This window comes from Monodelphis domestica, chromosome 1 (genome assembly GCF_027887165.1).
Source record: "Monodelphis domestica isolate mMonDom1 chromosome 1, mMonDom1.pri, whole genome shotgun sequence".
Classification (NCBI taxonomy): domain Eukaryota; kingdom Metazoa; phylum Chordata; class Mammalia; order Didelphimorphia; family Didelphidae; genus Monodelphis; species Monodelphis domestica.
The window spans coordinates 574,595,896-574,611,911 of NC_077227.1; the positions used below are offsets into that span (position 1 = coordinate 574,595,896).

The following is a 16,016-nucleotide window of genomic DNA, read 5'->3' on the forward strand; positions in this document are numbered from 1 at the left end:
CTTAGCCTGGCATATAGAAGGTACTTAATAAATGTTCATTGATTAACTAGTAACTTCCCTCCATTGGTCATTTCCAATTTGCTGGGTACCTATTTTGCTTGTACATAATCATTTGCATGTTATCTTCCCATTAGACTATCAGCATCTCAACAGCAAAGACTAACTTTTGCCTGCTTTGTACCCCTGGCACATGGTAGGCACTTAATAAATGGCGTCTATTATAGTTTGATCCTACAGATTACATTGTCCAACTCCAACCTGTCCCCATCTTACAAGAAAGAGACTGAGAGTGGGGAAAGAACTTACCTAAGGTCACACAACAATTGTCTGGATCAGTCATTTTTGTGATCATAATAATCAGATAGTGTCCTACAACACCTAATACATTTAGTGTTTGACTTTTAGTATGTATGAGTCTTATTACTGGAAGCTAGATTAATAATTCCCAACATTTATTTAGCACCGACTGCATTCAGTAGTGTGATGTAAAACTGAGATAAAGCATGTCCCATTCATGTTTGCATCCTGAAAGACAACTAAAAAGCAACTTGCACGTAGTAGGTGCTTAACTATAATAATATTTGCTGAGTTAATAAAAAAGGAGACTCTATTCAGATGGAAAGCTGAAAGAGCACCAGAATTCTGTGTTCTAAACTGGCTGCCTAACTTTTCCAGAACAGAAATTATTTGGTCAGGGTCTCCTCAGCTCTTAAATTAGATCCCTTCCCAAATTCCTCTTCATCAGACCAAACAGAAATTAATTAACTGCCCTGGGTTTCTGGTTCTTTACCTCTGACCAACTGGGCATACTTGACCCAGACTTAGAGGACTCTATCCTGGACCAAGTCCTTGAGATCTGGAGATGAAGCAGGGACTGCCAAATAAAGAAGCTGAAAGCCCAGAGATTACTAACACCTCGATTGGATCAGCTGACACTCATATTCTTGAATGCCACTTCATTCTTCTACTTTGATGAATCCTATCCTAGTTTTTTATCCCAGGCTATACTAATTGACCTTTCATCTCTTAGGGAAAAGGTCTGGTAGATTATCAGAGAAAAGAGAAGCTGCCTTGAGACCAGAATAGGATCGTTTTTCCATTTAAATTACTTCCTTTCTTTTTCTTAGAATGAGTATAATCTTATAGCTAGGAGGGATCTTAGAATCCTGGTAGGGAAGATCAGAAGACTCCATAGGTTAAAGCTAAGCATTTTCTACTAACACCTCTCATATTTAGGGGGGAAAAGAGAGTTGTTTCCCTAGGAAGGAATTCTCCTGCTAACAGACCAAAATCAGTAATAGTATTCTTACAAAAATTATCTGCCCAAAGTGGACAAGCTTCTCTAGAGACTGCTTAGTAGAAGAATAACTCAAGATACTCAAAATAATTCTGTCTACTAAGAGCTTAGCACTAATGGTACTCCATGCAAGAAAGACATTCTGGAGAGAAATTCTATTCTTTGAAGATGGGAATAACTGCTAGCAAAGAGGTAAGACTTACCTTAAGAGTCTTAATCAATTAACAAGCATTTACTAAATACCTAATATGTGTTAAATACTATGCTTAGAATCTAGTAGCAGAGATATGTCTCTGCCTCCCCAAATTCTCCCCTCTTCCCTGGAAATTCATCTATCATAACTATTGACATAATGGAAGGGACAATTGGAGATAATACACTGGACACCCAGCCTCCTAATAACCCATGTCACTTGTGCTCTGACTAGTACAAGGTAGAGTGGAGCTACTTTCTCCACTATTTGGGGCTTTATTACTTCCATTATTGCTATTAGTGCATCCTGAGATCCTGTAGTCTTTGTTCATAGCCACATCATACACCTCATCAATACTGTTGATTCAGACCTAGCTTGTAGTCAACTATGTGCTAAAGTTCCTTCCGGCTCTGACATTCTATTGTTCTTTAACTGTGGAACGCATTCATTTCCCTTCAAAGCAGCTCCCAAGTGGGTCTGCTGTCCTATTTACCTTTAAATATAACAGGTTTGGCCTTGCATATTTTCAGTAAATTATCAGGAACAGAAACTGGTTCTCCAGCTGCTACCACAGGAGACGAGATTGTAGCAGGTCCCACCAAACCTGCCTGAGGCAGACAGGATACTCCTGCACTATCTGACAATGCATTCATCAAAATAAAAGAAAGGGTCAAACACATTCAAAAGGGCATTTGCAAGAGATAAAGAACACCAACCCACATATCAAACCCCTTTTGCCATCTGAAATAGACCTCTGATTCATTCAGTGAGGCAGATGTAGATAGTATAATCTAGACACTAATAAAAAAAAATGTCAATTTTTGTTTATCTTCTTGGCTTGAGGACTTATAAGAATCACATTCTTTGGCATTTTTTTAAAGGGCTTCAACAGAATCCTGGGAAGTTAAAAGGACAATCTTTCCAGATGGCAGAATCATAAATATAATTTTTTTTTTTTAATCAAAGCTGAGATGGTTAAAGAGATTTTCCCAAGACTATACAGAGTTACAGTCAGAACTGAAACTTTGGTCTTCAAACTCGAAGACTGCTGTTCTGCTGTAACTATCATCACTTGAGGAAGGGAGGGGTCAAAACCTGAGATTTCATCAATATAGAGAAGTCAAGTATAAATGTAAATTTCCTCCATTTGTGCAGGATGAAAGCTTGTGTAACTGACAGTGTAACTTATAAGCACTCATAGTTACACACTTACAATCAGTGTGTAACTTACAATCACTTGTAGTTACAACATAACTTAAAATCACTCATAATTATAATGTAACTTTCAATCTATTAGCTACAGTATAACTTAACATTCTTAGAGAGTTGCCAGGGGCACCAATGGGTGACTTGCCTAATGGGTCATAATGAATACTTGACAGAGATAGCTCTTGAACCCAGGTCTTTCTAACTTCAAGGCCAATTCTACTATGCCACTATTACTGCACCGGTGTCTCACTCTCTCACATATATTAGCATGTGGTTAATATAATAATCAATATGGTAGCTATATTAATATGTGACTCATGTAATGAGTATATAACAATGTGTGGTTAACATAATTGATATGACAATTACATATTAGTATATAATTGCTATACTAATTATGTATTGATATAACCTATATGATAATTATATATATACATATGATTAACCTAATATATAATGCTACTAATAATAATCATATAATATATGTGGTAAATATAATATAAAATTTATTAGTATATGGAATTACACAATAATCATATTATATAATGATTATACTAATATAATAATAAATGAATCAATATAGAATTCTATAACACATAACTAATCCTGTAGTTATTTTTTTCCTATAGAAAGCCCAAATTGTATACAAATTATTATTATTAATATTAAATGGTTTATTTTCCATGAGTAAACTTGTGAAGAATCTGAGCTCTAGTGAGTATTCCATTTACGAAATGCACATGCCGTCAACATTTACTGATTACATAGTAAAATACCATATAAAGTCCTCCTTCTTCCCTCCCCTCATCATAATGAAAGCCATGGTTGTAGAAAAACTGTCCACTTACCAGTTTTCATTCTATGTGCACTTGTCTGTGTGTAGCAGGGGTCTAGAGCTGATGGAGACTCTGGAGACCACCCTTTGTGGCGTTTTTTGGGAGGGCCTGAGTTGGTTAAAGTGCCTAAATGACATTTAGAGTTAACATCAGTACCTAAAATGGGCTTCAACCAAATTTTCTCAGCATTTCCAAGATGTTTGTTTTCCTGTCTTGCTGCTAGCAGGCCTCACACAAGCAAGTGAACATTTGGAACTACATGCACTACAAGATTGCTCTAATAGAAGACTCACAAGTCATTTGCTTTCACACAAACAACTTTGAATTGGGTTTTGAGCATCTGGTATATTCCTGAATTATAATTAGTGCCATGCTTTCTTTATTTTTTTCACCTCCCCATATTTAAAAAAAAAAACTACTCCATCCACTTTATATATCCGTGTTTAGAGATTTCAGTGCTTCAATGGGTTCCTAAAGGTAGAACTTACTTGTGTTTACATTCAACTACTTTTCACCAAAGGGTGGCAGTAGGTCTCCATGTGTGTTTCCCAACAAACAACATTTCAAAGAGAAAATCCATGAGGAGCAGCAATAGTCAGATATTCTTGTGACTGAGTCATATACAGGTAATGAACAATGTTCATTTCTCAAGTTGTGTATTGCCACAGCCAAAGAAAGAATTTATCATAAAGCAGTCATCCTACTGGTGATCATTTGTTCCATAATTAACTAGATTGATCCTCAAAAGAAAAAAAGAAGCAGTAGCCAGATTGTACTAATTTTGTATGATCTGCCAGAGTTTGTACTCCACTAGCACAGCCTTCACCAGCCCAGGATCACCTCCATGCCTCACTGAGAAATTTGTAGAACATTTGTAAAGGAAGGGAACTAGGGAATTTTTCAAAGTATCAGGAAAAGCAGGGGAGCCAGTATGTACTTATAAAAATAATAGTCCATATTTATATAGTATATTATGGTTTATAAAGAATTTTGAATATTATCTCAGTTTGATCCTTATAAATAACCCTGTGACACAGATGCTGGCATTATCCCCATTTTACAATTAAGGTAAATGAGGATAAGACAGGTTTCATGACTTGCTCAAAGTCCTACAAATAGGAGGTAGCTGCAGCTGGTTTTGAACTTAATTTTTCCTGATTCTAAATTTAGTCCTCTATTCATTGTGCTATCTAGTTGCATGTGACCATAGAGCTTCTATCTTCTACTGAAGTCCTATTTTGAACACATTTCTGGTGAGAAATGGAATTATGGCTTGGATGGCATCAAGTCCACAGACATTTACTGAGTGTGATAGGCTAGGTGTGGTACTCAGAGCACTAGAGTGGGGATCAAAGATCTTGAGTTGGACAGGTTCTCAGATGAAGGTAGTTAGATGGAACAACAGAAAGAATGCTAGACTTAAAATCAAAAAGACCTGAGTTCGACCCTTTCCTTTCTACCCTAGGCACCACTACTGGTCCCCTCATTCATATCTTGTTCACACTGAACACCCCTTTGCTGCTGCCTGAATAAGATGCTCAGCCAACTCCTCTTCATAGCTAACTTATCCTTCATAGCTAAGCTTCAGTCCCACCTCTTCCAGTTCACATCTTGCTAGCCCTCCTGCTAACTCCTTATACCACCTAAAGCCTGTGTGGTTCATCCTATTTAATATATGTTTCTGTAGACTTCCGGTCAAGATGGCAGCTAGGAGAAAGCTAAAGTTCAGATCTCCGGAAACCCTTCCCTACCAAATTCAAACTATATGCTCCTAAGGCACCGAAATTCAAAACGAACAACAGCATAGACCCCGGGAATCCTCCTCCTGGACCTGGACCTGGATCAAAAGATACGGCCCCCCCCAAAAGCCAGAACCCGAGATCACTCGGACCTAACGGGTAGGCAGAAGGAAGGTCCCAGGACCCATCCCCCCCAACCCAGAGCACTGAGTCCGAGGCAGCAGAGGGAACCTCAGAGCCTCAGGGCCACCTATCCTGAAGGCCAATTCCTGAAAACCACCTGAGCCAGTAGCGGGGGCACCCATACAGCAGGGAAACAAAGGGAGCATGTAGCCCCCTGACCAAATCCTTCCATCTGAGTCTCACCGAAGGTCCCTGCCTCAGGGCATACTCAGTCTGAGGTTAATCCTATCACCAGCCCTCAGAGCTCTGGGAAGCCCTGGCCCCTCCCCCCTCAGAGAGCAGGGTCCTCTGAAACAACAATAACGCTCAGGGATGGCAAAAGGGCCACGGGAGCCTGCTAATCTGAAGGCCACATCCTGAAAACAACCTGACCCAGTCACGGGACCACCCAGACAGCAGGGAAACAGAGAGAGATGGGGGGAGCCTGCAGCCCCCTGGCTGGATCCTTCCATCCGAGTCTCAGGTCCCTGCCTCAAATCATACTCAATTGAACCCAGAGAAAGTTAATCTTATCAGAAGTCCTCAGAGCTCTGGGAAACTGCGGCCCCTCCTCCCTCAGAGTGCTGGCTCTTCTGGCCGACCAAGGCACAGAAACAAACACCCCGTGGAAAGGGCCAAGTCAGGCTCAGAGCGTGGAAGTAAAGCAATGGAGAAGCATCGGGAGGGAACTGAGGAGGGCAGTAACACGAAAACACCAGCAATTCCTGGCTTCCCCGAGAAGACAGAACAACAACTGCATAGAACAGACAATCTGCCTACGGCTAAAACCTCTGAACACCAAACAGAGATAAGAAAAGCTAGTCCTCCCCACTCAGAGATGGCAAACTCCACAGAAGCACAAAAGCCCCAAAATTCCAAGAAAAGCAAGAAGAAGGGGGCAACTTTGGACACATTTTATGGAGCAAAAATACAAAATACAGAGGAGATAGAAGAGGAAACACAAGCAAATGCTCTGAAACCTTCCAAAGGAAATGGAAACTCTCCACAAACCCATGAAGAATTTGAATTGGAAAGGATCAAAAAGATGGAAGCCTTCTGGGAGGAAAAGTAGGAAATAATGCAAAAGAAATTCATGCATCTACAAAACCAGTTTGACCAAACTGTAAAAGAAAACCAGGCTTTAAAGCAAGAACTAATAAAGCAAAGCCAAAAGACCAAGAAATTAGAAGAGAACATAAAATATCTCACTGACAAAGTGACAGATATGGAAAATAGAGGGAGAAGAGATAATTTAAGAATAATTGGACTTCCAGAAAAGCCAGAAAAAACACCAAACTCGACATCTTAATACAAGAGATAATCAAAGAAAATTGCCCAGAGATTCTAGAACAAGGGAGCAATACAGCCACTGACAGAGCTCTCTACACTAAATCCCCAAAAGACAACTCCCAGGAATGTAATTGCCAAATTCCAAAGCTTTCAAACAAAAGAAAAAATCCTACAAGAAGCCAGAAAAAAGACAATTTAGATATAAAGGAATGCCAATCAGGGTCACACAAGACCTTGCAAGTTCCACTCTGAATGATCGTAAGGCATGGAACATGATCTTCAGAAAGGCAAGAGAGCTGGGTCTTCAACCAAGAATCAGCTATCCAGCAACACTGACTATATACTTCCAAGGGAAAGTATGGGCATTCAACAAAATAGAAGATTTCCAAGTTTTTGCAAAGAAAAGACCAGAGCTCTCTGGAAAGTTCGATATCAAAAAACAAAGAGCATGGAATACCTGAAAAGGTAAATATGAAGGAAAGGGAAAAGGAGAAAAATGTTATCTTTTTCTTTTACTCAAACTCTCTTCTATAAGGACTACATTTATATCAATCTATGTATACTAACATGTGGGGAAAATGTAATGTGTAAATAGGGGGAAAAGAAAGACCAAATAGAATAATCTTTCTCACACAAAGATTCACACAGGAAGGGGAGGGGAAGAAAACTCCTATAAGAAGGAGAGGAGGAGAGTTTTTACTTAAACCTTACTCTCAGGGAAATCAACTCTGAGAGGGAAGAACATCCAGATCCATTGGGATCTTGAATTCTATCTTACCCAACAAGGGAAGGGAGAAGGGAAAAATGAGGGGGTATGGGGGGGAGGGAACACAAAAAAGGGAGGGAAGAAGAGGGGGAAGGGGGAGGGAACAAAAAGGGAGGGACTAGAAAGGGAAACATATCAAGGGAGGGGATAAGGGGGACTGATTATAGTAAATCACTGGACTAAAAGGTAGAGCTGAAGAAGAAAGGTTAGAATTAGGGAAGGATATAAAAATGCCAGGGAGTCCACAAGTGACAGTCATAACTTTGAATGTGAATGGGATGAACTCACCCAAAAAACGTAGATGAATAGCAGAATGGATTAGAATCCAAAACCCTACCATATGTTGTCTTCAAGAAACACACATGAGGCGGGTAGACACCTACAAGGTCAGAATTAAAGGATGGAGTAAGACCTTCTGGGCCTCAACTGACAGAAAGAAGGCAGGAGTGGCAATCATGATATCTGATAAAGCCAAAGCAAAAATAGACCTGATCAAAAGGGATAGGGAAGGTAATTATATTTTGTTAAAAGGGACTTTAGATAATGAGGAAATATCACTAATCAACATGTATGCACCAAATAATATAGCACCCAAATTTCTAATGGAGAAACTAGGAGAATTGAAGGAAGAAATACACAGTAAAACCATACTAGTGGGAGACTTGAACCAACCATTATCAAATTTAGATAAATCAAATCAAAAAATAAATAAGAAAGAGGTAAAAGAAGTGAATGAAATCTTAGAAAAATTAGAATTAATAGACATATGGAGAAAAATAAATAGGTATGAAAAGGAATACACCTTCTTCTCAGCACCACATGGCACATTCACAAAGATTGACCATACATTAGGTCACAGAAACATAGCACACAAATGCAGAAAAGCAGAAATAATAAATGCAGCCTTTTCAGATTACAAGGCAATAAAAATAATGATCAGTAATGGTACATGGAAAACCAAATCAAAAACTAATTGGAAATTAAACAATATGATGCTCCAAAATCGTTTAGTTAGAGAAGAAATCATAGAAACAATTAATAATTTCACTTGGAAAATGACAATGGCGAGACATCCTTTCAAACCTTTTGGGATGCAGCCAAAGCGGTAATCAGAGGTAAATTCATATCCCTCAGTGCATATATTAACAAACTAGGGAGAGCAGAGATCAATCAATTGGAAATGCAAATAAAAAAAACTCAAAAGCAATCAAATTAAAAACCCCCAGCGGAAAACCAAATTAGAAATCCTAAAAATTAAGGGAGAAATTAATAAAATCGAAAGTGATAGAACTATTGATTTAATAAATAAGACAAGAAGCTGGTACTTTGAAAAAACAAACAAAATAGACAAAGTACTGGTCAATATAATTTAAAAAAGGAAAGAAGAAAAGCAAATTAACAGCATCAAAGATAAAAAGGGGGACATCACCTCCAATGAAGAGGAAATTAAGGCAATTGTTAAAAATTACTTTGCCCAATTATATGGCAATAAATACACCAATTTAGGTGATATGGATGAATATATACAAAAATACAAACTGCCTAGACTAACAGAAGAAGAAATAGAATTCTTAAATAATCCCATATCAGAAAATGAAATCCATCAAGCCATCAAAGAACTTCCAAAGAAAAAATCCCCAGGGCCTGATGGATTCACCAGTGAATTCTATCAAACATTCAGAGAACAGTTAACTCCAATACTATACAAACTATTTGACATAATAAGCAAAGAGGGAGTTCTATCAAGCTCCTTTTATGACACAAACATGGTACTGATTCCAAAACCAGGCAGGTCAAAAACAGAGAAAGAAAACTATAAACCAATCTCCCTAATGAATATAGATGCAAAAATCTTAAATAGGATACTAGCAAAAAGACTCCAGCAAGTCATCATAAGGGTCATCCACCATGATCAAGTAGGATTTATACCAGGGATGCAGGGCTGGTTCAATATCAGGAAAACCATGCACATAATTGACCACATCAACAAGCAAACCAACAAGAATCACATGATTATCTCAATAGACGCAGAAAAAGCCTTTGATAAAATACAACACCCATTCCTATTAAAAACACTAGAAAGCATAGGAATAGAAGGGTCATTCCTAAAAATAATAAAGAGTATATATCTAAAACCATCAGCTAATATCATCTGCAATGGGGATAAACTAGATGCATTCCCAATAAGATCTGGAGTGAAACAAGGATGCCCATTATCACCTCTACTATTTGATATTTTACTAGAAACACTAGCAGTAGCAATTAGAGAAGAAAAAGAAATTGAAGGCATCAAAATAGGCAAGGAGGAGACCAAGTTATCACACTTTGCAGATGACATGATGGTCTACTTAAAGAATCCTAGAGATTCAACCAAAAAGCTAATTGAAATAATCAACAACTTTAGCAAAGTTGCAGGATACAAAATAAACCCAAAGAAGTCATCAGCATTTCTATATATCTCCAACACAGCTCAGCAGCAAAAACTAGAAAGAGAAATCCCTTTCAAAATCACCTTAGACAAAATAAAATACCTAGGAATCTATCTCCCGAGACAAACACAGGAATTATATGAACACAACTACAAAACACTCGCCACACAGCTAAAACTAGACTTGAGCAATTGGAAAAACATTAACTGCTCATGGATAGGACGAGCCAATATAATAAAAATGACCATCCTACTCAAACTTATTTATCTATTTAGTGCCATACCCATTGAACTCCCAAAAAATTTCTTTACTAATTTAGAAAAAACCATAACAAAGTTCATTTGGAATAACAAAAGATCAAGGATATCTAGGGAAATAATGAAAAAAAAAACACAAATGATGGGGGCCTTGCAGTCCCAGACCTTAAACTATATTACAAAGCAGCAGTCATCAAAACAATTTGGTACTGGCTAAGAGACAGAAAGGAGGATCAGTGGAATAGACTGGAGGCAAGCGACCTCAGCAAGACAGTATACGATAAACCCAAAGATCCCAGCTTTTGGGACAAAAATCCACTATTCAATAAAAACTACTGGGAAAATTGGAAGACAGTGTGGGAGAGATTAGGAATTGATCAACACCTCACACCCTACACCAAGATAAATTCAAAATGGGTGAATGACTTAAACATAAAGAAGGAAACCATAAGTAAATTGGGTAAACACAGAATAGTATACATGTCAGACCTTTGGGAAGGGAAAGACTTTAAAACCAAGCAAGACATAGAAAGAGTCACAAAATGTAACATAAATACTTTTGACTACATCAAATTCAAAAGCTTTCGTACAAACAACACCAACGTAAGTAAAATCAGAAGGGAAGCAACAGACTGGGAAACAATCTTCATAAAAACCTCTGACAAAGGTTTAATTACTCAAATTTATAAAGAGCTAAGTCAATTGTCCAAAAAATCAAGCCATTCTCCAATTGATAAATGGGCAAGGGACACGAACAGGCAGTTCTCAGCCACAGAAATTAAAACTATTAATAAGCACATGAAAAAATGTTCTACATCTCTTATAATCAGAGAGATGCAAATCAAAATAACTCTGAGGTATCACCTCACACCTAGCAGTTTGGCTAACATGACAGCAAAGGAAAATAATGAATGCTGGAGGGGATGTGGCAAAGTAGGGACATTAATTCATTACTGGTGGAATTGTGAACTGATCCAACTATTCTGGAGGGCAATTTGGAACTATGCCCAAAGGGCGACAAAAGAATGTCTACCCTCTGATCCAGCCATAGCACTGCTGGGTCTGTACCCCAAAGAGATAATGGAGAAAAAGACTTGTACAAGAATATTCATAGCTGCGCTCTTTGTGGTGGCCAAAAATTTGAAAACGAGGGGATGCCCTTCAATTGGGGAATGGCTGAACAAATTGTGGTATATGTTGATGATGGAATACTATTGTGCAAAAAGGAATAATAAAGTGGAGGAATTCCATGGAGACTGGAACGACCTCCAGGAAGTGATGCAGAGTAAGAGGAGCAGAAGCAGGAGAACATTGTACACAGAGACTAATACACTGTGGTATAATCGAACGTAATGGACTTCTCCATTAGTGGCGGTGTAATGTCCCTGAACAATCTGCAGGGATCTAGGAGAAAAAACACTATTCATAAGCAGAGGACAAACTGTGGGAGTGGAAACACCGAGGAAAAGCAACTGCCTGACTACAGCGGTTGAGGGGACATGACAGAGGAGAGACTCGAGATGAACACTCTAATGCAAATACTAACAACATGACAATGGGTTCGAATCAAGAACACATGTGATACCCAGTGGAATCACTCGTCGGCTATGGGGGGTGGGGGGGAGGAAAAGAAAATTATCTTTGTCTTTAATGAATAATGCTTGGAAATGATCAAATAAGATATTATTAAATATATATATATATATATATATGTTTCTGTCATCATTTACAATCTCTTTTACTATAAAGTGGTTTTGTTGATATATGTCTCTTTCCAATGAGCCAAAGTTCTTCTTAGATAGTAGCTGTATCTTATGACAAATACAATGAAGATAAAATCATTTTCTCATTTAATCTTCATCATAATACTAAATGAGGCAGATTCACACACACACACAAACACATGTGTGATTTCTTCTTCACTGGGAAAGCTCCTTCCCCAGAGGGAGACTAGAAACCCAACTCAACTGTAACCTATAGTCTTCAAGAGTTGTCTGCATCAGTGAAAGGTTAAATAACTTGGCCCTTCCATGTGTTAGAGGCAGGACTCCATCCCAGGTCTTCCTGACCCCAAAAGAGGTCCTCTAACCAATATATCATGTTGCATCTGAGGAAAATGAGTCACAGAGAGAAGTGGCTTCACCAAATTTTCCAGTGAAATGGCTAGTGAAAAGTACACTGCTCTAGAGTCAGAGGTCCCTGGTACAAATCTCACCTCTGATACTACAGGAATGGCCTGGGGCAAGGCACTCTGTTTCTTCATCTGTAAAATGAGGTGTTTGAGCTGGATGAACACTGAGAACTTGTCCAACTCAAGAGCTATGATCCTATACACCCCACTCTAATGCTCCAACCACCACACCATACTGCCTTTGCCTAATAGCCTATCACACTCAGTAAATACCTCTGGGCTTGTTACCATCCAAACCATAACATCCTTTATCAAAGGAACATTTATCAGTCCCACCACTATCGGTTTCTAAGGTTGGGTACTGCTCCAAATAAAAAGAAAGCAATAAATACATCTAACCCCATAGGCTGGGATCTAAATAAAATCTGTAGTGGGTGGACACAGAAATGTGAAGCTACCTAGTACGGAGGGTCTTGTTGGAACTGACAAATTGTTTTTCACTAACTGTTGATGTTTCGGTGAATCTTTCCCATTGAAAACAGCTGGGCTCATTGCTGACATCTGAAGAGGATAATCAGATGTGGTGCCTGAAAACAAAGAAAAGTTATTCTTGGATCTAAAATCATCTTCCTCATTTTACTGTACAATATGTTCATCAAATAAACCCACCCTGAGGTCAGGGTACACAAATTGTTATTTTGTCTCCTCAGAGAGGATGTGTACAAATTCTTGCATGTGCTTCAAGGAATACAAATTGGGTCAATCTTCATGTCTGAAGGTCATGCAAAGCTCCGCTGTGGGAATCCCCAGAGTTTGTGCCTCACAACTCCAGGTTGGCCCCCTAGAACTGCCCATTGAGAACACAGATTGGAACTAGGAGAGGACTCTGCAAGGGACTGCTGATGGTTGCAGCTATCTGATTTACTCTAGCCCTAACCTAGCCACATTATCTGAGGATACCCCAACATAGAGAGAGGATCAAGGAGCTACCAGTAGGGTTTGAGTTTATTCAGATTTACTGAATGATCCCAGAGTCTAGACATTTCCAAAACTCTTCAGAGCTTAAATTGAGAATAGGTAGTTACCTCTGGGTAACTCCATGTCACCCTATGGTCAAAGGAGTAGTTTGGACTCAGATCTAAGGCCATATGCTACCAAATGATGTTTATACTAAAATGCAGGAGCTCACAGAATATCCCAAGATGCATTCAGAGGAGACAAACTATAACCCTGAAAGCTATCATGTCAAAGATATTACTTAAAATCACTCCAGCCTTGGATTCAATCACAGGATTGAAATCACAAATACCTTCTACACAATGGGCAGCTAGGTGGCATAGTAGAAAAGAGCACTTAGGTCTGGAGTCAGAAAGATCTGAGTTCAAAGTGACCCTGGGTAAGCTACTTCATCCTACTGGCCTCAGTTTCCTTTTCTGTAAAATGATCTAGAGAAAGAAATAGCAAATGACTCCAGTATCTTCTGCCAAGAAAACCCCAAATGGGATCACAAGGAGTAGGACACAACTAAAAAAATGTCTGAACAACAAATGATTCTCTAAAACTACTCACCTGTCAATTGATTTCCCATCAGAACATTTGGATTTGCTACTAGAACTTGCTCACTTGTGAAGGCAGCTGGGGGGACTGAACTCTCTGGAGCTTGGAACAGTGAACTGGAACAAGTGCTTGAGGAGGTCTGCCTGCTTCGAAGCTCTACTGAAAGAAAGTAAAATGGCAATGACTACATTATCTTCTGGTGAAGGTGAAAGTTGGTCTGGTCTGGTCTCATCCACATGAGACCAAGCAATCAATCAATGTCATTTGCTAGAGAAAATGCTAGTGTGATGGTATTGGTTCCAATAGCCAAGTTGTCAATTGCCCAGAGTAAGGGGAGAAAAGCAGGAAATGGAGAAAAAAGAGTGCCTACCTTCTCACCTTCATGTCTCTGCTCACTTAATTCATTATGCATACAATGTCTTCCCTCCCAGGCTCTTCATTTATTGACTTTCTACCCATTCTTTACAGACTAACTTCATTCCCACCTCTTGCACATAGCCATGTCAGATATCTCCCAACCAATAACAATAACAAACTTCACCCTTTGACCTTCTCTAAAGAAAGTAAAGAGCACACTCTCACTGTGAAGGATGGCAAATGATAAGGGAACTAGGTATTTGGGAGAAAGGGTTAAGGGATCATGGGAAACTACCCTTCATTACCCTTCAATTCTGCCCTTAAGCCAGCCAAGAAGCATCTAAGTGCTTACCACATGCCAACTACTGTTTTAAGCACTGGAAATGTATTTTTTTTTTAAGATAAACAAGTTTCTAGCCCTCAAAAAGCCCAGGAAAATGAAATTATATGTGATTATTTTCACAAGAACTAAGAATAGTAATTTCTCTCATTTCGCCTGACTGACTCTCTTCGATCAAGCCCATGACCACTACATTCTGTAGGACTCTTTGGCATCAATTTTTTTTAAAAGGTGGGTAATATACATGGGGGCATAGCAATAGCAGATCTCAAATTATACTACAAAGCTATAATCATCAGAAACAACTTGATAGGGACAGCCAGGGAGCACAGTGGATAGAGTGCCAGGTTTGGAATCAGGAAGATCTTGGTTCAAATCTAGCTTTAAATATTTACTGTTTGACCTTTTTAGCTGTGTGACCCTGCACAAGTCACTTAACTTCAACTGTGTAGCCCTTGACACTCTTCTGTTTTAGAACTGATACTAAGACAAAAGATAAGAGGTTAAAGAAGTTCTTGGTACTGGGTAAAGAGAGGTTAACCATTGGAACTGATTAGGTAAAATAATTTACAGAAGCAAATGAGCACAGTAATTTAGGGTTTGATAAACTCAGAATCCCAGACATTGGTGCAAGAATTTACTATTCAACAAGAATTAGTGGGAAAACTAGAAAGTAGTCTGGCAGAAACTAGGTATAAACCAACATCTCACAATGTATACAAAGATAAGCTTGAAATTGCTACATGATTAGGATGTGTAGGGTGACATCCTGAGCAAATTAGCGAGCATAGAAATTATCTGTCAGATATAGATAGAGGAAGATGTCATGACCAAACAAGAGAAAGAAAGTTTATGAGAAGTAAAATGGATAATTATGATAACATAAAATTGAAAGATTTTACATAAACAAAACCAGAAAATCTACAGGACTGTTTGTTCAAAAAAAGTGAATCATAAAAAAGGCAATCAACCCATAGTCCTTAAACTTCTTTTTCAGCTAATATCTCAGTACTTTGTCAACTAGAAGTTGATTTTGAATGAAATGAATGAGGATAAGAAAATAGTTTGGTTCTAGTCAGTCCAATGAAATACTTCATACCAGAGTTTCCATAATTAGGTCTACCTTCTAGTTCAAACTCTTGGGTGAATGGACTCTTGTGGAAGAAGTCAAACCTTTATAATGACCTATAAGAGGAAGCTGACAATGTTTTCCCCTTTTCCTTTCCCCTTGATTCTGGGAAAACTTAAGTGTGTGGCAGATGGTGGGAGTTACAATTCCCCTCACTTCTAGGAGTCATTTCCAAAGTAGACTTTGGAAAGGCAAAAGCAAACATAGAAAAGCCTACAATAGTCTGAGAAGAGACTTCCTAGGTAATTTGAGTTCCTGAACCCCATCTTAAAAGAAAATTCTTGAGAAGTGCCTTTCTTGCAGTGCCAATGTTTGTGAATGTTA

General features: G+C 38.6%; 1 protein-coding gene across 11 annotated transcripts in view; it reads right to left on the bottom strand.

Annotated features, from left to right (window-relative positions):
* Positions 1-16,016, bottom strand: part of GREB1 (growth regulating estrogen receptor binding 1) — a 233,818-nt gene that overhangs the window by 90,295 nt on the left and 127,507 nt on the right. For 9 of the 11 annotated variants that reach the window (XM_007476320.3, XM_007476318.2, XM_016428803.2 and 6 more), the window contains 4 exons: positions 13,879-14,025; positions 12,768-12,896; positions 3,548-3,661; positions 1,984-2,127 (listed from right to left, as the gene is read on the bottom strand). In XM_007476320.3, the coding sequence (XP_007476382.2) occupies positions 1,984-2,127; positions 3,548-3,661; positions 12,768-12,896; positions 13,879-14,025 (534 nt within the window). The remainder of the gene's footprint in view (positions 1-1,983; positions 2,128-3,547; positions 3,662-12,767; positions 12,897-13,878; positions 14,026-16,016) is intronic. The other 2 variants (XM_056813487.1, XM_056813489.1) reach the window with 1 other exon arrangement.